A 19,506-nucleotide genomic window follows, 5' to 3' on the forward strand; every position below is an offset into this window, starting at 1 on the left:
TGTATTCCCCCCACGACTGAGCGTGCGCTGACATAGTACAGCTTCAACATTATGAGCCATGACTCTTGAGACATTCTTCATCATGAGCTCTAGACTCGTCGCCAGTAACGAAGTGAAAGTCCGAGTGGTACCAGGTGGTACCGGTATGACCCGGGGTCGTCTCAAGGTGAGCGCTTGCATCTCCCTCCTCTCTCCCCTTGACTACTTACGGTAAACGTTGGCAGTACAACGATGGCTCTCCTCATTTCACCTTTTGCTAGAGGACATCGAGTCTTCAATAATGCGCGTCCGTACTAAGTTGTATCAATATCAAAATGGCATGTCAATCCCGCTTACACCCACGTTCATCTTGGCCTGTCACTGTCACGACTGTATCGTCCTTCCAAGAACCCAACACGTGTTGTCGCGGACATACTAGGGCCATGGAGGTCGAGATAACGCACCAAATGACTGAAGCTTTTTCCCCTCTTGATCCTCGCATATGCCAGACCAGCAACAGTGCTCAAAGGAGACGTCCTGTGCAGATACTGGTAAGCACGCCACGCTAGGAGCTCGTTCAATCATTGATATTGTTCCAGGGTCATGCCATCGCGACGACCTGGAAGGGCGTGCGTTACACAAGCAAGTCGGCTTTGACGTCCCGTTCTCCAAGACGTTTCCCATTGAGGTTTGGGAGCGGGTGATAGATCATTTGTGGGTCGATCCTCTGGCTGTCGGCGGGAAAGAGTACGCCTCGGCCTTACGGGTATGTGCTCGGGTTTGCAAGTCCTGGACACCGCGGTGTCGCTTCTACCTCTGCCGTAGCCTCGCTATTCGTGACCGGAAGCAGGTTGCTGAGATGCGTGTGATGCTGCAACGGGACCAGTATCTCAAGACGGTCATCAAGAGTGTTCATTTCTCCACGCTGGAGCCGCTCGGTCCCTTCGCAGTTACCATGGCTGGCAAGTTGCGGCGGCTGGAAGACGTTCATGTAGGATCGACGGAATGGAAGCCCGGGATGGTCCACGCAGACGCAGCGAACGTGTTCCTCTTCCTGAGCACATTTACATCCATCACAAAGCTCACGATGAGCTATGTCAAGTTCCCTTCCGTCGCCACCTTTGGGCGGCTGATTTGTTCCCTGCCTAGATTGTCTCTCCTCACGTTGTTCTGGGTATCATTCACAACGAAAGGCTACAAAGCGGGCACCGTGCTGTCCCCCAAGGATTTTGTACTCGAGCAATTCTCGTCGAACGACTGTGACGATGCCGCTGATGTCTTCGACTGTCTACACGCTACTCGAATCGCCACGAAGACACGAAAGCTCACATTTGGCTTGTTCCAGAACCTCTACACATCAAATGGTTTGATCAGTCGCCGCATACAGCAACTCCTGGAAGCGTCGGGAGAGCTACTCACCTCTATTCACCTCACCTTCTACTTTGGCGTCACACCAGATTTTACCGGTACGTCCCATCTAAGCGGGCATATTTCCTAGACGATCCTGACCTCGTGAACAGAGCTTGTGTCATTCAAACACAACACGAAGCTCGAGATCCTTACGCTCGACCTGGTGTCTGAGTGGGATGCACAGATGGGCGCGCTCTTCTCGCTACTGCTTGACACCTCGCCTTCGGCCCTGCGCGAGATCAGAATCGCTGCAGCATACATGCCCAACTACTCTGATTGCCCGACGAACGAGTCGCTTTTTGTACTACTTGACCCTCACGTGTGCGCCCTCATCGACAGACATTTGTCTGCAAGTGCGTACAAGCGATTCAAAGTGCTAAGCTTCGAGCTATTGGTGAGCCCAGCTCTGTATCAGACTGCGGGGGGAGAGGATCGACCAACGTTAGAGTTCTGGGAGAAGGGGCTGGGGGAGCGATTTCCGAGACTCAAGACGGCAGGAAGTTTGCAGTGAGTAGCCTTGTTCGTATCTTAAATGCATGGTCTCACCACCGCTTTCAGATGCTCGTACACCGTCTCGCAAAGACATTGATGTATTGAGATGATTTGTCATGGTGTCCGAGGACATGCTTGCAGTGAATCCGACACGGTGAAGATCTAAACATGACTATCGTATTTGTGGTGTTACTTTGTCAACTCACGACAGCTTCATCGGAGTTTGGGCCATCTCATGGTAGTCACCGAATTGTTGATGTTTTGCGCTGAGTGACGATTACACTGCAACCTTACTGCAAACGATGGAGTTCGCTTCGACAAGATAGGGTAGGCTTGAATATGCATATTATGGAGAGTAGTACCGCTATTAGCGACGTTGACAGCGCAAAAACAAACAAAGCTGAAGCAGAGAGAGCAATACGAAAGAAATGGGAATTTGGCTTAAGAGCTGGCTATAATCACGCCTTCGCGCCCTGATACAATCGCACCTTCAGCGGCATCTGAGGCTTGTTGCTTACGCTGCCCACAGTGGGATAGCGTACGCCGGCAGCATTCCACACAATAGGCTTGTCCGTCAATTCGAAGGTGAAGTTGGCCAGCAACACCGATAACACAACTTCTGCAGGAATAAGTTAGAATTTCTCAAGTCGCGTTGCGATGGAAGTCCACTTACTCATTTCCATTTCGGAGAATTTGAAGCCGCTACGTCAACGGGTGAGCATGAGTTCCTGCAGCAGGTTCTGTGAAAGACATACATGCACGCTCTCTTCCCGCCGATGAAAGTCATGCTGGGAAACAGTATTAGCAGGTCTCGGGAAATAGTTAGATTGATACCTACAGGTTCGCGTAGACGCCAGGAATTGTGTTCTTTGTGACCTTGCCGGGAAGGGGGGAGAGCCACCTTTCAGGCTTCCATTCGTGTGCGTCTTCGCCCCAAAGTTCTTTACTCGCGTTGCAGCCCAAAATTCCGATGATGACTTGTGTTCCCTTGACCATCGGAATCTGCGTAATCAAGTTGCCGTCGGCTCCTACGATGGGCTCAGCCAGCGGGACAATCGTATCCCGATTTGCGCTGAACCAGTAAACCACTTTAGAGTGCGGATCGATCGTAGCCAGAACCACTTACACGCGTGAAGTGAACTGAACGGGAGGATTCCTAGGGGAAAGTTGCGTCAGCGAGGAATGTGGATACGGGTAGTAGATAAATTAGCTTGCAGTCGCAATGTTTCCCGGCACACGCCATCAAGCAAGGGTAGCTGGTCGAGCTCATCATACGATAAGGATTCCCCAGCATGCGCTTGCAGTACCTCTGCACGCAGTTTATCTTGCATGTCAGGACGCTCTGCCAGGATATGTAAGATGCGGGCCAGCGTGTTTGAGGTCGTGTCTGTCGCAGCAAAAACGAGGGTGCTGTACGTCAAAGTAAACTATGCGAAACGGAGAAGTCGGGCAAGACACGCACGACATCTGCGCGATAATCTCGTCCTCCGGCAGTCTATCAGCCTCGGATGTGGAAGCATTTGCTCGCACTGGTATAATATTAGCACAGCAAGGAGGACATCGGCGGGGGTTGAACATACTCAGAATGCTCATGATATCCTTTCCTTCTCCCACCTGCTGCAAGACGGCTTCCTCACCTTGAAGAAGGGCAGCTTTCTTCTTCTCAAAAATTTTGCGTGACTGAAAATCCATAGTGTCAACGATGTACTTGGCTCTCTGAATATCGCCATCTGGTACGAAGTTGAGTAGGAAACGTCTCAAGGCAGCGGGCCCTGCTCTCGTAACATAAGGAGCCATAAGCCGTATTATGGGGAGTTTGACTAGGCTCGGACTGTGTGACGAACGATACGATCAGTATTGGACAACTTGTAAGGAAGCACACATACATCAATGATTTAAGAGCATGACCATACTCGTTGTACGTGTCCTCGACGAGGGGATCGAAGGAGTATCCAAGGCCACCTTGACCTATCAATTCAAGTGCAGTACGGCCCATCCAATCAATCACGTCGATTTCCTCAGCCCCACCAGCAACTTGCTTCTTAATTCCATCTCGAAGCTGTTACATTTGTATGTTAGCTTTGAAAATAGGAGCAGGACGGCGAGTTACTTTGTGTACTACGTTATAGAAGATGGGTATGATATGGCGCATGTGGTTGATAGAGAATGCCGGATTGAGGAGCTTGCGCTGCCTGCGATGTTTGTCGCCTGCCGGTCATACTATGTCAATGCGTGCGCCTACTGTGAAGTCAGAAACTCTGACCTAAAGTCCCAAGTAGTCCGTGTCCAAATAGCAAGCGATTCATACTGAAAGGCACTCAGCAAAATGTACACAGCCAAAAATCGATAGTATTACTAAATGAACGAATCTGGCTCCGGAAATGAGGGTTCGTCCTTGATCATGATTGCATGCAATGCCTTAGGGTCGGAGACGTACAACATTGGCCGCTGTAAGCGCAGCTATTTAAATGCAACAAACCCGTACTCCAAGAACGTACTTACGCCAAACATACCATATATTTTGGCAACGGGCGCATAGTCAAATGCCAGGTGTCGCTGAAAATCTGTACCGTCGCGGGAGAAATACTGAGGAATGTTACCTACTCTGTCAGGTGAGTTTCCATACGATCCGTATATCGAGACAGTAGCATGCCTTTCAGAAACGACGCGGGAGGAGGACCAGAGATGTTTCGTAAGGCATTCCTACTCTTCCGTATTTCCAGATACTGCCATGCAAAAGCGACAGTACCAAGAATAAGGAGTGAGCTCCACAACTCCAGAAGAGCCATGATAATGGATCCCGCTGAATTCTATGTCTCTAGCAGTTGAAATTAGACGTGTGAACGAGTGATATCCAGTTAGCTGAGAGACATAAGTCCTGAAAACGTCGACTTTATACGAACCGGAATCAATCGCACGAACCACGGATTTGGACATGTGCACGTAACCACAATTGAGTCCCCGGCCCGAACATTCAAGTCGGCAATAAAATGTACTATGCAGTTCTGGACGCTGTTGCGCGCCCCGCATTTCGCAGCTTGTTTAAGCATGGGTTACAGTAGCAGCAAGCCTATGGACGAAAATTTTCCAAGTTCAATGAAACAGCTCTAGTATTGCCTTGCGATTATTTCCGACCTGGTGCTATACAAGATGCAAAGTCAATAGACCCATCGTAAATACACATGACACAACATAATGTAAATTTTCTCACCGCATAAAGCGTTTTCAGTCATTCAATTCCTGAACGCCCTTATACCCACGGCCGTCGGACAATCAGAAGCATTCTATAGTACAGCACACAACTTACCATTAACATTGCCACTCACTTGAGTCATATGCTCGATATTAGAGATCACATTAACAATGTCAACCCGCGAACAGCTCGTCACCGACGGTGGACTTCAGAAGCGCGCGATATCGAAGTTGTATTACGGGCCACGGCTGGGACAGGTTCTGTCAACTTTGCTTCATTCAACTTTGAGCCGCATTGATTGGCGACGGTAGCACGTGACCAAAGACACGCGACGCGACGATAGACTCGGATGCGATTCTGACTCGAGACGCCTCAGTCGAGGACACTGCACTAGACGGCGACGTGCAGTATGGCGCAACTGAGGTCAGTAGATACGCTCTCTTATATCGTTTACTGGACAAGGGCTCATATTACTGAACACAGTTCTAAGTTGAACAGGTAGATTACCATTCAGTACAGTCGATTACGATAGCAATTGTAATCCATCTATGTCGCGCTGAGAGACGCAATTAGGACCTTCCTTTCCAACACTCAAGGGGTCATTATTTGATGGCTGTCTACCAGGAGAACGAACTCTGGTCCAGAATTCAACGACCCTTCACACGAAATGCCAATTCGTGGCTACGTGATCTCACGGGATTCTGTAAGAAGGCGAGCTTCGACTGATTCAGATTTCTAGCATGCGTGTCTTCTCGGTGCCGGTATTCTTGATCTCAGCTGATAACACGGGCCGCCTACAAGTCACTCGTTAAGCGGTGATTGAGAAGAATATATAATGGTTTGGCCGATGGGTCTTTTCCGGGTCTTTTGCATCGTCGCGCACCAGCCATGAATGGGGCAGATCCTAAGCTCCTAGCTGTAGTCTTGGGTCTTACTTTCGTAACATGGCGCTTTTTTAGCCGTAGGGCAAGTAAGAGCATTTTAGACAAGATTCCCGGGCCTCCTTCGGATTCATTCTGGGCGGGTATGTCTGTTGCGTTTGACGACAGTTCACGAGGTCTGACTTGTATCGGCTTTGTAGGGAACATGCGCCAATTTGATGCTCGTGATGGAATGGAATTTCAGAGGCGAGTGGCATTGGATTATGGACCAGTGTCAAAAATACATGGTCTTTTTGGAGTACGTGGGAACTGCCATGTCTCCTCGGTTTGTCATACCAACTCGCTGTTGTAGCAACCTATTTTGTACGTTTCCGACCCGAAAGCGCTGCAATCTATAATTCTCAAGGAAGAGCATATTTTCCAAGAACCTCACTCGTTCATTGTGTATATTTTCACACTTTGATGTTGCGAAAATTGAGACGTTAATGATTTGTTCAGAACCAATGGTATTATATTTGGGCCAGGTTTACTTTCATCACTTGGTATGTGAAACCAACTCGTAGTTATGCTTGATCATTGTCGACTGACTTCAAAATGTAGGCGAGGCGCATCGCAAGCAGAGAAAGCTGCTTAATCCAGCCTTCTCCACTAACCACATGCGTTTGATGCTACCTATATTCTATCGCGTTGTTCATAAGGTGTGTTTTAGTTTCCTGCAGCGAGAACAACCATGTAGCTAATTAGTATACATAGCTTCGAGATGCTATTTCAACACAAGCCAAGGATGGGCCTGAAGAAGTTGACATACTGAATTGGATGGGACGTACTGCTCTTGAGCTAATTGGACAAGGTGGCCTAGGATACTCGTTTGACCCTCTTGTTGAGGACGTACAAAACGAGTACGGTAATGCTCTGAAAGACTTGTTGTAAGCAATATCTACCTTTTTCGACCGTTTTTATCATCGTCATACATCATGTTTCTTGCATAGCCCAAGTTTGCAGCCTCTGAACACCTTCATCCATCTTGTTCCCTTAGTTGCAAATATCGGCCCTGCCTGGTTCAGAAGATCAGTGACAAGTTTAATTCCTTCTCGCCAACTCCAGAGGGTTCGAACCATTGTAGATACTATGAGCGCTAAATCTTCGGAAATTTTTACTCTGAAGAAAGCGGCAATTCGAGAGGGTAGTGAGTCACTTGTGCAACAAGTTGGAGAAGGCAAAGATATCATGAGTCTTCTTAGTGCGTATCTTCAAACACTTGATTCGACAGAAATATATTGAGCATATAACCATGGCAGTCAAGGCAAATGCAATGACGTCGGAATTGGATCGCTTACCCGAGGATGAACTCATTGCTCAGATGTCGTGAGTTCACTCATTTGACTCGTAATTGCAAGTGTTGAGCTTCCTGCAGTACTCTTGTTCTCGCGGCGGTTGATACGACATCGAATGCATTATCGCGTATTCTGCACATCCTGGCGGAGCGTAAGGATGTACAAGACAAATTGCGGAAGGAAATTCTCGAGGCGAATGCAGGTGAAGGGCTGTCTTACGATGAGTTGGATCAGCTGCCAATCCTGGACAGTGTTTGCAGAGAGACGCTGCGAGTGTAAGTCTTGGACTGCTTTTATTTTGATGAGGTCTCGATGTGATTGATGGGGTACACTGTCAGCTATCCACCAGCACCAATCATATTCCGCCAGTGAGTATTCATGGGGTCTTTCGACTCATCGCTAATCTCCGAATCTATTGTGTACTCCCAGAGCATACCAAGACACGGTATTACCCCTATCTGAGCCGATAATTGGTACAGATGGTAGCTCGATCAACGAAATTCCCATCCCAAAAGGCACATTGCTCATTGTGGGCGTCCTGGGCTGTAATGCAAGCAAGGCACTCTGGGGAGAAGATGCACGCGAATGGAAACCTGAACGTTGGCTCTCTCCGCTGCCAGATACTGTCACAAAGAATTCCGTTCCTGGTGTCTACTCAAACTTGTCAGTGGCTCTTCTTCGTCCTTTGAACGCAAGCTCTGATATATGGTGCATATGACAGAATGACTTTCCTTGGTGGCAAGCGGGGATGCATGTAAGTTGAGCAGTTATTTTGATTTGCATAGCTGCTCATTATGTTGTCTCTAGTGGATTCAAATTCTCCGAAATGGAAATGAGTGAGTATCATGCTCAGATTCTTGAGGACACGCGACTGATATTACCTGATGCAGAGGTTGTATTATCGACCCTACTATCCAGTTTCGGATTCAACCTCGCCAAGAAGCCGATTGAATGGAATGTTGCAGCAGTGCAATATCCCACCGCAGGGAAAGACAGCGGAGTGCCTGCGATGCCGCTCGAGGTGGAATTGCTGAAGGCATAGGATAATCAGAGCTGATAGTGACATCTCCTAGGTGTCTTACAGTGTACCTTCTTCCCATGTGTTCTGTTTCTTTTATTTATCATGAGTACAGATAATGTTGATTTCAATGGCAGTTCTATAGCATTTTGTGCCCGGCGGGCTGCAACCCGGGAGAGGATGTAAGCCTTGACCTGATTATTGGCGTTCTGACAGTCAGAGAGCTGCCACCGAGCAGCTTGGTCTGAGATTAAAATTACGATGCTCGATTATCGAGCAGAGTTATGAGAGTATCGACTTGGTCGTGAGCCACGAAACAATGTCTGCGGCCGTAATGTCCATAGACTCAAACTTAGATCTGCGACAAGCGCCATCAAGATTGTTCAGTTAACGTTTGCTGCAGTCGAAACCTAGTCTAGTAGTGATCAGACCACCTCCATTGCTATCCCCTCCAATCTCGCTTCAAGCTACATATAGGACCAGCCGGGACTCGTCATTGCGCGATCTGTGAGCATGTATTTCGTTGCGAGGAGGGAAGACAAGGAGTCGAGATGGTCACCAAGTGTTCGTGAGCCTGTCTGCTTATCACTCCCTAGGTCTCGCGCTCATTATTCAGTTCCTAAGTCGTTTATGGAAGAGGGCTTCTCACATCGTGTTGGACCGTAGCGAAACTGAAAACAAATCGGACAAAATTCTCTGTGCAAGATGCAATACACTAAAGCTTCGCCAAATCCTACGCAAGGGCGTCCCCGAGAAGAAGGCGATACCCATTGGCAGCCTCCTTCATGTTATCGCCTCTGCAAACAAGTGTAGTCTCTGTCGGCTTATTGCACACAGTGTGCGGCAGGCATGGCTTTTGGATCGTGACGACTTTCAAAACGAAGACTTGTCGCGTGTCGAGTGCGCATTGTACGCGGAACCTGCAGGGTATGTTCCACCAAAGAACAAGTTTAAGGCCTTGTTTATGTCTCCTGCACGTCGCCTCATTGTGCAAGCTGAACCCTGTCCGCCTCCCATCTACTCAGCGCAAATAGCTGCACGGACCGATATGCAGCCGCAGATCAGACTGTTAGGCAAGGATGCCTCAAAGCTTCGCCAGGACCCCGCTTTTCATGCTCGGCGTGTACGGCAGAGTGGAGTGGAAATAGAGCTTGTCAAGATGTGGATGAGGATATGCGAGGAAGAACATGGCTCAGAATGCGAGGAAGTCTGGTGGAGGGACATGGAGAGTGTGCTACCAAAGGGGATGCGGGTGATCGACGTCGTCCAGATGCGTTTGGTCAATACTCCACACAAATGCCGCTACGTTGCACTCAGTTATCTCTGGGGCGGACCAGGCGACGCCTACTGGACGACCCGGGCAAATTTGATGCAAAGACAGCAGGATAAAGGTGTCGACTGGACAGAGCTTCCGGGTACAATTGCCGATGCCATCCACCTACTCCAGCTGCTAGGGGAGAGATACCTCTGGGTAGATGCATTATGCATTGTCCAGGACGATTTGGATGACCAGATATCTCAGATCAAGGTGATGGACCAGATTTATAGTAACGCGCTGCTCACCGTGTTCGCCGCTGGTGGGATGAGCGCCCAAGCATCGCTTCCAGGACTGAGGTCTCGTCGTTCATCTTTTAACCAGCATATTGAAAAAATCCAGGGTCTTCATCTAGCTGTTTCTCTTACGACTCTAGACGAGGCAATAACTCGGTCTTTTTGGAACACCCGTGGATGGACATACCAAGAGTATGTCCTGTCGCGCCGTCGACTCTGGTTCACTCCCGAGCAGGTCTTCTTCACTTGCAGACGAGATACTTGGTGCGAGGATGTAGCGGCAGAAAGTACGTCTAAGGACGCTGTATACGCAACTCAGCATATATATTCTTTGGCTGGACCATTATCATTCCCTACAGGGTATAAACCGGGCTCAAGTGACTCGTACATTGACCGGTATATGCGCGCTGTCCAGGAGTATACCACTCGCCATCTCAGCTATGAATCGGATATTCTTAACGCGTTCACTGCTATTATGAACATCTTCTCTAAAGGCTACGAGACGGGCAGGGGTGATCCTGGCTACACATTTTGTTTTGGTATGCCGGTCTCGGAAATTGAGAATGCGCTGTTGTGGCAGCCCAGCGGAAGTACCCTGCTTACTCGGCGAATCAATACTCGCATTGCGACTCCCTCATGGTCCTGGACGGGCTGGTGCGGTGCGGTCCTTTACTCGGTTGTGGGATTCAAAGCCACCTATCCAGAAGCAAGCCAGTCTTTAGTTCATGCGTGGTTACTACATGACGATGATGGAATGGCACGACAGCTAAACGTCAGAAATCCTATTCAAAAGGAATGGCTCAGTAACGGAAGAGAGCCGGCCGTGCGCTACAATGGTGTTCAAGGAATGTTGTCAATGTCTTTACTCGACCACGAACTGCCAGGCACGCTCGTCTTCTGTACCAGTTCAGCATACCTCTGCGTTGAAAAAGTAAATGATGACCCAAAAGGTGCTGCTGGGAAGTCATCCCAAGGAGAAAATGTGAAGTACATATCACCTCATTATTCCATATTCTCCATCAGGTCGCAGCACACGGATTCGCCCAATATCCGCATTGGCCAGATAATTCTTCCCAACTCCACGTGTGCCTCGGATTCACTTGAGTTCATTGTACTTTCGCGTGCAACAGATGGTTATGATGATGCGTTTGACCAGAGTGTCCTCGGCGCAGACTATTATGGGTCTTTGTTAAACGTCATGGCTGTGATTGACATCGAGGGCGGTGTCAAGGAGAGGCTCGGAGTCGGTGTTATTGCTGAGGTCGCCTGGCTCGCTGTGAACACTCAGGAGAAGACTGTGAGGTTACGGTGATAGCTCGAGCTTCTAATACGCACTGTCAGAAGTTGAAGGGTACATATGTGGCAGCCCTTCAAAATTATCAGACATTAGTTGAAATAATGCTGTGGTAACCATTCTCCACTAACTAGTTTCAAAAGATTTGCAGTAAATCATAGCCTTGGCATGCAACCAGAGTTAAGTTCGCATAGACCCTCATTTGAGCAACAGCGAGAAGAGACACGAAACTAGATGGACTCAAGAAATGTATACAACAATCTGGTACAAGACAGGCTGACAAAGGAGGAACGAGGAGATTGGATATACTTAGACACATCGCGAGGACGACCGAGTACAACAAAATCAGCTATGCTTTCAGCAACTCAACCCGGAGTGGCAGCTGAGGGACGTCGCTGACTTTGCCGACCGTTGGATACCGCACGCCAGCAACGTTCCACTCGATTGGTTTGTCAGTCAGCTCAAACTTGAAACTCGAAAGCAGGACCGACAATACGACCTCTGGACCAAAAGGGCGTTAACGTCCATAACATCAAAAGCAACTGATGATGCACCCACTCATCTCCATCTCGGAAAACTTGAATCCACTGTACAATTCAACATCAGTGTGGGGCTAGCGTATGAGACACCCGAGACGTACATGCAGCCTCGCTTTCCGCCGAGGAATGACATTCTGTAAAACGTAAATTCAGTCTGCTCAATCCGACGAAGAGGGGTCACTGACAAGTTGGCGTAGACACCGGGGATTGTGTTCTTCGTAACCGCACTGGGAAGAGGGGAGAGCCAACGCTCAGGCTTCCACTCGCGTGCATCTTCACCCCAGAGTGACTTGCTCAAGTTACAGCCCAAGATACCAACAACCACCTTCATACCCTTCGTGATAGGGATCTCGTGGATCAATTTGCCATCCGTCCCGACAATCGGCTCAGACAGCTGGAGAACGGTATCACTGATTGCCCTGAAGCATAAGTTGTCAGTCAGGGCAGCGAAATCTTTAGTCAAATACGCACTCGCGGAACACCTGAAAGACTGGCGGATATCTGTTGCGAATTGTGCATTGAATATCTCGGAGAGCGCGAAAAAACTAAGGACGCACACTCGCAATGTCTCACGGCAGACACTGTCAAGGAACGGCAGCTGATCTAATTCGTCGTACGTCAAGCTGTCACTGGCACCTGCGTCCAATATCTCCTTGCGCAGTTTCTCTTGTACGCCTTGGTGCTCCGCTAGCAATTGCAGGATACGAGACAGAGCGTTGGACGTAGTATCTACTGCGGCAAGGACCAGCGTGCTTTTTGGAAAGTTCGGGTGAGTGTCCAGAACTGAATATAAAAAAGAAAGCTCTACATACGACATCTGGGCAATTAATTCGTGGTCGGGCAACCGATCTTCGTCCGAGGTCGTCGCATTTGCCCTCACTGCAATAAGTAACATGAGCATAGAATAGCTGAAGCATGCCTTTAAGTTCTTACTGAGGATGCTCATTATGTCTTTTCCCTCTCCTACTTGTTGTGCGAGTACTTCATCGCCAGAGCGTAGGGCTGTAGCTTTCACATCGAAAATACCCTGCGATTTCTGGCTCATAGTGTCCACGATAGCTTTGACTTTATGCGCCTTCTTGTATGGGATCATGTCTAACATTGCACGCCTGACATGTGCAGGGCCAAGCTTGGAGATGAAGGGGACGAGTTGCCATACAATCCCAAGCTTTTGCATGCTCGGACTGATGAGCAGCAAACATAAGTGTGAGCAAGGACGGATATGAATCGCAGAACTTACAACAAGTCCTTCAGCGCATTTCCGTACTGATTTTGCACGTCTTCAGTAAGAGGGTCGAACGAATATCCCAAGCCACCTTGTCCAATAAGCTCCAGAGCAGTGCGCCCCATCCAGTTCAGGATGTCTACCTCTCGGGGTCCTTCTTTCACTTGTGTCGAAATAGCATCACGCAGCTTGTAAGCCATGACAATGAGTAATACATTCAAACTCCCCGGTATGAGAGGGTGGCGCACCTTGTGCACAATACGATAGAAGATTGGAAGCATAGACCGCATATGACTTGTCGAGAATGCCGGGTTCAGCAGCTTCCGCTGCCTGCGGTGCATATCACCTATATGAAAACAGAAGCTTGAATCTCAAACTAATGCTCCCCAGAGATCGTGTCACGCACCGACTGTCGAGAGCAGTCCAGGGCCGAATACGAGCATGTTCATTCTATGCAAACCGAGTCGTCACACAACTATATCTAACAACTTCATAGTAGTGGTCACGCACGATAGGAACGCTTGCGACTCTTGGAAGATATGTTCTTCCTTTATTAGAATTGTATGAAGTGCTTTGGGATCAGCAAAGTTAATGATCGGTTCCTGGTGAATCAAACGAATTAACGTGAATTCAGCTCTATGTAGCAAGGTCATATACAGAGAACTGTACCCACGCTGAAAAGGCCATATATCTTCGAAACTGGGCCATAGTCCAATGACACATGTCTCTGGAAATCAGTTCCGTCGCGAGCTGAGAAACGGGACATATTTCCTGCAGAACGTTTGAGGAGGGGTCCAACGAAATCAAGGAATAATAGTTGATGAGCGCACCTAACCAGTAGGAAGCCGAAGGGGGTCCTGGAATCTTTTCCCATGTGGCCTCAGTCCGTCTACGGTTGAAGAGGTATCGCCATGCTATGAGCACGACACCCAAAAGGCATAGATAAAGCTTGGGGTCTGAGCCGGCCATGAGTGTGAGCTGATCTGCTCGATTATACCGCTTTTATATCTTCGAATGAGACGTTTATAACGGGAGAAGAGAAGTCGGCCCGCTGTGATTTCGACTGCGATCGGAGAACTTACCGAAGGGCCACGCAAGCTAGAGGCGAATTCTCACTGCGGGGATGTGCAGCCACAACGTAACCATCCGTAGTCTGTCAGGACTGTGGAAAAATTGAGAGCTGCGCCGGAGCCATTCGATAAGACTGTGGGTAAACTCCCTTCAACAAGTTGATGATCAACTCCGAGTTGTGCGGGTCTTCATTCATAGGCGAATTTTAATGGTACATATTGTTCGGGTGAACTTCAGTGCCTGTTGCAGAAGATTGAGTAATACAGCGGCACTGTTAAAACGAGAGACTATGAGACGCAACCGCTGCCAGCGACGCCACCATGTGAGCGCCTCAAAGGGGGCCCTCGGGCCCGGGAGCGCGTAGTTCGAACCTGAGTAACGCTGACGCAGCCGACCTTGAAAGTTGAGATTTGACGAAAGCCTCGAAATGATCCCCGCAGCTTTTCATTATGCAATATCATCGACTGGGCAATAGCACGACATTGGATTCGCACGCACTTGAACCGGCGCCGACCCGGCGTTGCCATCGACTCTAGTTGGAAATGCCCAATCTGTCAGGACGCCCCAGTTCCATACCGAAGACAGCGATAGTGACTTGGATTCAGAGTAAATTGGGCTGGGAACGGTCTAATTCATATTCTCTAATGCAATTCATCTCTATGGATCATATAATAGTCTATCAAACAGACATAACAAGAATCACAAAGGTAACATCTTTCCATTCCACTGGTAATACTGGACTGTCTCTTGAAGTCCAGCCTCCTTGATTACACGGACAGCCCCGGTAGCACATTGATCAGGCGTAATCCTCGGCACTTCTGGATGATTCTTGCTCATCCAATGTTCGATTGGCTCAGCCAGTTCCGTGGCAACCCAGCCTGAATGGTTGGGGTCCATTCTCAGCTTCACGTAGGATACACAACGATGATTCAATTTACCGGGATGCATGAGAATGATGGTTATGCCTTCAGAACGCAAACGTGCTCCCCAGAGGCGAGCGAGCCTGCGTTGTCAACGAAAGTCAGACCAAATCGGCAGAGTTCATACCAACTCACATATTAAGACCAGCTTTTGATATCGCATACGAATTTGATAGTCCTTCCCATTCAGGTGCGAGCTCAAGAGAGCCGAGGATAGAGGTTATGAAGGTGATTTTCTTCCACTGCCCCTTGCGCACCATGGGAAGAAATGCACGTGTGACCCGCAACGAACCAACTGTATTGATGCGGAATTCTTCTTCAGCCAAATCTGTATTACTGTACACACTTCAGCATTACTACCATACTACAGATGAACGGAGAAATAACGCACATTTCGTCGAAATCGCATAGGGCCTGGCACGCTGTTCCTGCATTGTTGATCAGGGAGTCCAATCCACCACCCTGCGGCTTTAGCAATGCTTCAACTTCTGGCACCGCTCGTGTGACGCTCGCAGCATCGGTGACGTCTAATTGCACGATGGCTAGTCGTTCAGAGCCATATTTTGCGTCTAGCTCGTGTAGGTGTTTTGACCCTGCAGGGTCGCGGGCTCCGGCAATCACATAGTTCTGGGGATCTCGCAGCTAGCGATCCATATCGCGCAAATCGCGAGGTATAAGTCAACCGACGATCTAGTATTTAGTACAAATCTGATACTGATCTTGCTTACCAGTTCCGTGACGAGACCAAGGCCGATCCCCCTGCTCGCACCGGTAATGAGATGAGAAGGCATAATCACGCTGAAATATGTAAAGATTGGGTGGCAGGGATGTAATGGAGGGGCGAATGAATCAAAGACATAGTTGGCCTCATCCTGGGCCTTTTATGCTCGCAGAATCACGCTTAGCCGCACTGATCGGGACCGCAGCTCGCGACGATGCGATTCAGTTGATCGTTGGATGGGACAATGTTTGTACCGGAGACTTAGCACAAACATGTGTCAAGGTCCGCGGGCGGAGGCAGATCGCTCGAGTGAGCGGCATCTTGAGATCCATCGCGTCGTGGCGAAAGAAATTTGCTGTTCCGGAAGTCCCTGAGCTGAATTTAGCATCGCCGACTAGGTGCTGCAGACGGTTGAATACTTACGCAGCAGTAAAATCGCCTTATTGTTATCGCAGCAAACTGAACAGTCCCCACTGTCGGCGACATTATTATCACTTGCTAGAGCACCTACTGTGTCCACTCTGGTGCATAGCATATCATAAGCGCTCTCAGCATCGCGTTTGCTGTAACAGGAAGCAAAATCTAGTAGGGCCCATAGCATAATTCAGGGACTACTTACATGAGATCTCTCCGTAAATAAGTTGCTGCCATATAATGCCAACGTTCTGTATGGCTAGTCCGGATAGATGACCAATACGTCTGTCCCGTAGTTTTCACAAAACTTATCGAACGTGGAAAGTATCGAAACTTGATACAGCTGAAAGACCGCAAGCACGGACTGATGATCAATCATCGGGTTGGAGAAGGCCGGAATATATGAGTGTGATTACCATGAAACATTCATGATAATTGCTCGGATCCGGTCTCCAATCCAATGCGAAGTTGCGGCCCTGTAATTTTATGATACCAGTCGGCGATCAGCTCTGCATGCTGTTAAATCTTATATGAAAATGTGTTCTACTTACATGCTACGAGTGGGCGAGGCGTATGTACTTGTGTAGAAAGGGTGAAGCGAGACCAATCCAGAGAGTAAATAAATCTCTGAGAGATAGCTACAGGCCCTGTGTTACCACGACGATCAATCAGATGACATACCAGAAAATTTTAAGTAGTTCCAGTCCGATTGCTGCTTCTAAAACCGACGGGTCTTGATAGACTTTCTAGTGGGAGATGAACGTTCTACGCGAGCCATGTTGCAGCCCGCGTGTACCGATCAGGCAAGTAACGATCGCCGCATTAGACTGACTGTGTGCCTTTGAGGACAACCTTCTTCGTCGTGGGGCGGCGGCAAATTGAAACGGCAGTCATATTAAGGGTGACGTGTCTGAGCGGACGCCCCTGCGTCGCAGCAAAAAGGAGAACGAGATAAAATACAATCAGAGAGAAGCACTCGTGGGGGGCCGCGTACCTGCACGGACGTCTCCTCGTGGCGACGGGAACGTGGGTCAGACAAAATAGAAGAGGACAGGGACACTCACCAAACCACGCGCGCGGCTATAGTGCTCGTGGTCGCAGCATGTTCTGACGACATTCTATGTATTAAGTTTATAAACTTACTGTGTTGTTTTGACCCACCCCTCACGCGCACGGGGCAGCCGTGCGCGGCTTCCTTTCCAGGCGGTTTCACCAACGGGCCCGGTCGGCACGATAGATTTACCCCTCTATATATCATATCGGTGAAGTCTCTTTTTGTCCACCGGCGTTAGAGCGACATGCAGAAATATAGAGAAGAGACCATCGTTTAGATATGCTGATCGAAATGGTAAGCGTATCAATAAGCTAGACCTTTCCGAATCCAGGTCCGAGTCGGCGCAAGAGTAGCGCGAAACGTCACACCCACGTGCCCTGATCACAAGCTACACGGAGTCACAGGCACTGGCAGTCCGCGGAGATCCTGACTTGCCCAACTTCCGTCGACAGTCTCAGCTTGTTCTTTTTTTGCTTTCGAGTCTTCCGCATCGGTGTCAGCTCAGAAAGCGAGGTGGGTCATGTAATGAACCCATGCCATCTTTATCCCCATGCACTGAGGTCGCAGATTCGACCATCAGACTTATCAAGTCACGGTGCAGAAACTAGACGACTGGGAATGAAATTTAACTATGCTTGAGGGGCGGTTTTCTTGCCCTCCACCCCCAACTACTATGAAGTGAGCTCGTCAGACCAAAGCGCAAACTCGCTGCCTGTGATTTCCCAAGTCCGAAGCTTCGTTTTTGCACGTCCACGAGGGGAGAGAGTATCGAGTATCGTCAGATAGGGTGGAGAAACGGTTTTTTAATCACCCAGTGAGTATTTCCGTATTCTCCGGATTGCGACTGAGTCATGACTTCAGCGGTCAAGCTTCTCTCAGCACATGGGAGCACTTGTATAGCAGGCTCGCCGCGCCTAGGCATCGATACTCTGCCGGCATCAAGAGAAGTTGGGCATAAACCATGAGCCATTGCAGTCAACTTAACGGTCCGCTGGGATCCTGCGTCTGACCGCGCGACGAAGGGTTAGGTCAGGAGCACAATCAGGTGAATCATCACGTGCATGTATATGACCGTTGAGAAACCAAAGAACGTATCCTTCTCTCGGACCGCCAGCAGGAAACGCCCTCATTTCTCCGGGCAATGTGGATTCGTATTTTGACCCTCGTCTGAGACCGCCATGGGCAGACCACATAAAAACCATATCCTCGGGCCCCCGTTCGATCCTGGTCGAGAAAGCCGGGAACGCATCAAAATGCTCCTGCGCCGACACTCACCTTGGGCTCTACCGGCTCTGCTTTCGCTCTGTCTCGTACTGCTCACTTGGCCTCTAACCACCAGCACAAGCGCATCCAATGTCGCCGCAACTGACCCCCCGCGCAAGTCAGATAACTACTCGGATGTCGTGCAATGGGATAATTACACGATATTTTTGAACAACCAACGTATGTTCCTGCTGTACGTTTGCATCGTTTAGTAAACCGAAATGTATCCTAACCCTGTTGGTATGATATAGCACGGGAGAGTTCCATACGTTCAGGTTACCAGTACCGGATTTGTGGTTGGATATCTTTCAGAAGATGGTGGCAGCAGGCTTGACTGGTACTAGGTGAGCTTTAAGCTTCTGTGAAACAGCAGACCATGAGGGTGCTGGGAGGCGGGCTTTTGGCATTGTTTCGCATGATCGACGATTGTGACAACTCGGAGATCTAAAGATTGCTTCCGCGGCCAAGCCCGTTTTGCCTAACCTTAAAGCGGCGCCTGCTTCTACTATGCCTGTAATTTTCGAGATGCAACGATAACTAACACTTTTGTTTTGTCATCAGTATCTACATTCACTGTAAGTCAGTGACCCTTGTTGCATATCCTATTGTTCACGATCGGCTTGTTCAACAGGGGCACTGACGAATCCTGCACCGGGCGTACTTGACTTCAACGACTGGCGCGCGCTTCAGCCCATCTTTGATGCAGCCAAACTTGCTGGTATATTCATCACTCTGCGCCCCGGTATGCTTATATTGTCCATGTTTCGGGTGCATAATCTGACTCTAGGTGCCTTCAATAGGGCCCTATGTTAGTCGCAGTGTCAACATGTGCTAGAGTTGACATTGATTCCTTTCACAGATCAATGCCGAAACAACAGCAGGTGGTATTGCCTTGTGGGCCACGAGTCAAGTTGCTGGGACACTGCGCACAAATGCTACCGACTATAGGCAGGCGTGGACACCTTACATTGAGGAAATTGCAGGAAGCGTTGTCCCGAACCAGGTTTCGAACGGAGGTCCGATCATCTGTGAGTCACATCTCTTGCATAATGAGATCGGGTTCTGACCCACGACATAGTTGTGCAAATTGGTAGGTGGTCTGTCGGCTCCAATCGACATTGTCTCAATGTGCGCAGACAATGAATAT

The 19,506-nt window shown here is 49.0% G+C and overlaps 7 protein-coding genes across 7 annotated transcripts; 4 read left to right on the plus strand and 3 right to left on the minus strand.

The window, feature by feature from the left end:
- Window positions 1–481: 481 nt before the first annotated feature.
- Window positions 482–1,900, plus strand: FIBRA_09619 (uncharacterized protein; the record flags this gene model as incomplete). The annotated part of the gene is made up of 4 exons (XM_012330039.1): window positions 482–530; window positions 579–726; window positions 805–1,445; window positions 1,500–1,900. The coding sequence occupies 4 exons, from the start codon at window positions 482–484 to the stop codon at window positions 1,898–1,900; spliced, it is 1,239 nt and encodes a 412-aa protein (XP_012185429.1).
- Window positions 1,901–2,339: 439 nt separating this feature from the next.
- On the minus strand, window positions 2,340–4,670 carry FIBRA_09620 (uncharacterized protein; the record flags this gene model as incomplete). The annotated part of the gene is made up of 14 exons (XM_012330040.1): window positions 2,340–2,500; window positions 2,555–2,583; window positions 2,637–2,669; window positions 2,720–2,953; window positions 3,008–3,037; window positions 3,118–3,291; window positions 3,344–3,410; window positions 3,462–3,712; window positions 3,768–3,940; window positions 3,992–4,089; window positions 4,145–4,188; window positions 4,238–4,329; window positions 4,384–4,481; window positions 4,508–4,670. 14 exons carry the CDS (start codon window positions 4,668–4,670, stop codon window positions 2,340–2,342), a joined length of 1,647 nt encoding a protein of 548 aa, XP_012185430.1.
- Window positions 4,671–5,962: 1,292 nt separating this feature from the next.
- On the plus strand, window positions 5,963–8,331 carry FIBRA_09621 (uncharacterized protein; the record flags this gene model as incomplete). The annotated part of the gene is made up of 14 exons (XM_012330041.1): window positions 5,963–6,098; window positions 6,156–6,253; window positions 6,308–6,399; window positions 6,454–6,497; window positions 6,556–6,653; window positions 6,709–6,881; window positions 6,945–7,195; window positions 7,254–7,320; window positions 7,370–7,564; window positions 7,628–7,657; window positions 7,719–7,952; window positions 8,011–8,043; window positions 8,097–8,125; window positions 8,180–8,331. 14 exons carry the CDS (start codon window positions 5,963–5,965, stop codon window positions 8,329–8,331), a joined length of 1,632 nt encoding a protein of 543 aa, XP_012185431.1.
- A 527-nt stretch (window positions 8,332–8,858) lies between these two features.
- Window positions 8,859–11,170, plus strand: FIBRA_09622 (uncharacterized protein; the record flags this gene model as incomplete). The annotated part of the gene is made up of 2 exons (XM_012330042.1): window positions 8,859–8,875; window positions 8,932–11,170. 2 exons carry the CDS (start codon window positions 8,859–8,861, stop codon window positions 11,168–11,170), a joined length of 2,256 nt encoding a protein of 751 aa, XP_012185432.1.
- A 331-nt stretch (window positions 11,171–11,501) lies between these two features.
- FIBRA_09623 (uncharacterized protein) lies at window positions 11,502–13,885 on the minus strand (the record flags this gene model as incomplete). Its single annotated transcript, XM_012330043.1, has 14 exons — window positions 11,502–11,653; window positions 11,711–11,739; window positions 11,793–11,825; window positions 11,877–12,110; window positions 12,163–12,192; window positions 12,249–12,443; window positions 12,504–12,570; window positions 12,625–12,875; window positions 12,932–13,104; window positions 13,165–13,262; window positions 13,323–13,366; window positions 13,427–13,518; window positions 13,590–13,687; window positions 13,747–13,885. 14 exons carry the CDS (start codon window positions 13,883–13,885, stop codon window positions 11,502–11,504), a joined length of 1,635 nt encoding a protein of 544 aa, XP_012185433.1.
- Window positions 13,886–14,686: 801 nt separating this feature from the next.
- FIBRA_09624 (uncharacterized protein) lies at window positions 14,687–15,698 on the minus strand (the record flags this gene model as incomplete). The annotated part of the gene is made up of 5 exons (XM_012330044.1): window positions 14,687–14,865; window positions 14,926–14,990; window positions 15,043–15,243; window positions 15,299–15,549; window positions 15,636–15,698. The coding sequence occupies 5 exons, from the start codon at window positions 15,696–15,698 to the stop codon at window positions 14,687–14,689; spliced, it is 759 nt and encodes a 252-aa protein (XP_012185434.1).
- Window positions 15,699–18,274: 2,576 nt separating this feature from the next.
- Window positions 18,275–19,425, plus strand: FIBRA_09625 (uncharacterized protein; the record flags this gene model as incomplete). The annotated part of the gene is made up of 6 exons (XM_012330045.1): window positions 18,275–18,552; window positions 18,611–18,703; window positions 18,921–18,934; window positions 18,991–19,101; window positions 19,160–19,167; window positions 19,219–19,425. The coding sequence occupies 6 exons, from the start codon at window positions 18,275–18,277 to the stop codon at window positions 19,423–19,425; spliced, it is 711 nt and encodes a 236-aa protein (XP_012185435.1).
- Between the last annotated feature and the right edge of the window lie 81 nt (window positions 19,426–19,506).

This window comes from Fibroporia radiculosa (genome assembly GCF_000313525.1).
Source record: "Fibroporia radiculosa TFFH 294 genomic supercontigs, scaffold25, whole genome shotgun sequence".
Taxonomy (NCBI): domain Eukaryota; kingdom Fungi; phylum Basidiomycota; class Agaricomycetes; order Polyporales; family Fibroporiaceae; genus Fibroporia; species Fibroporia radiculosa.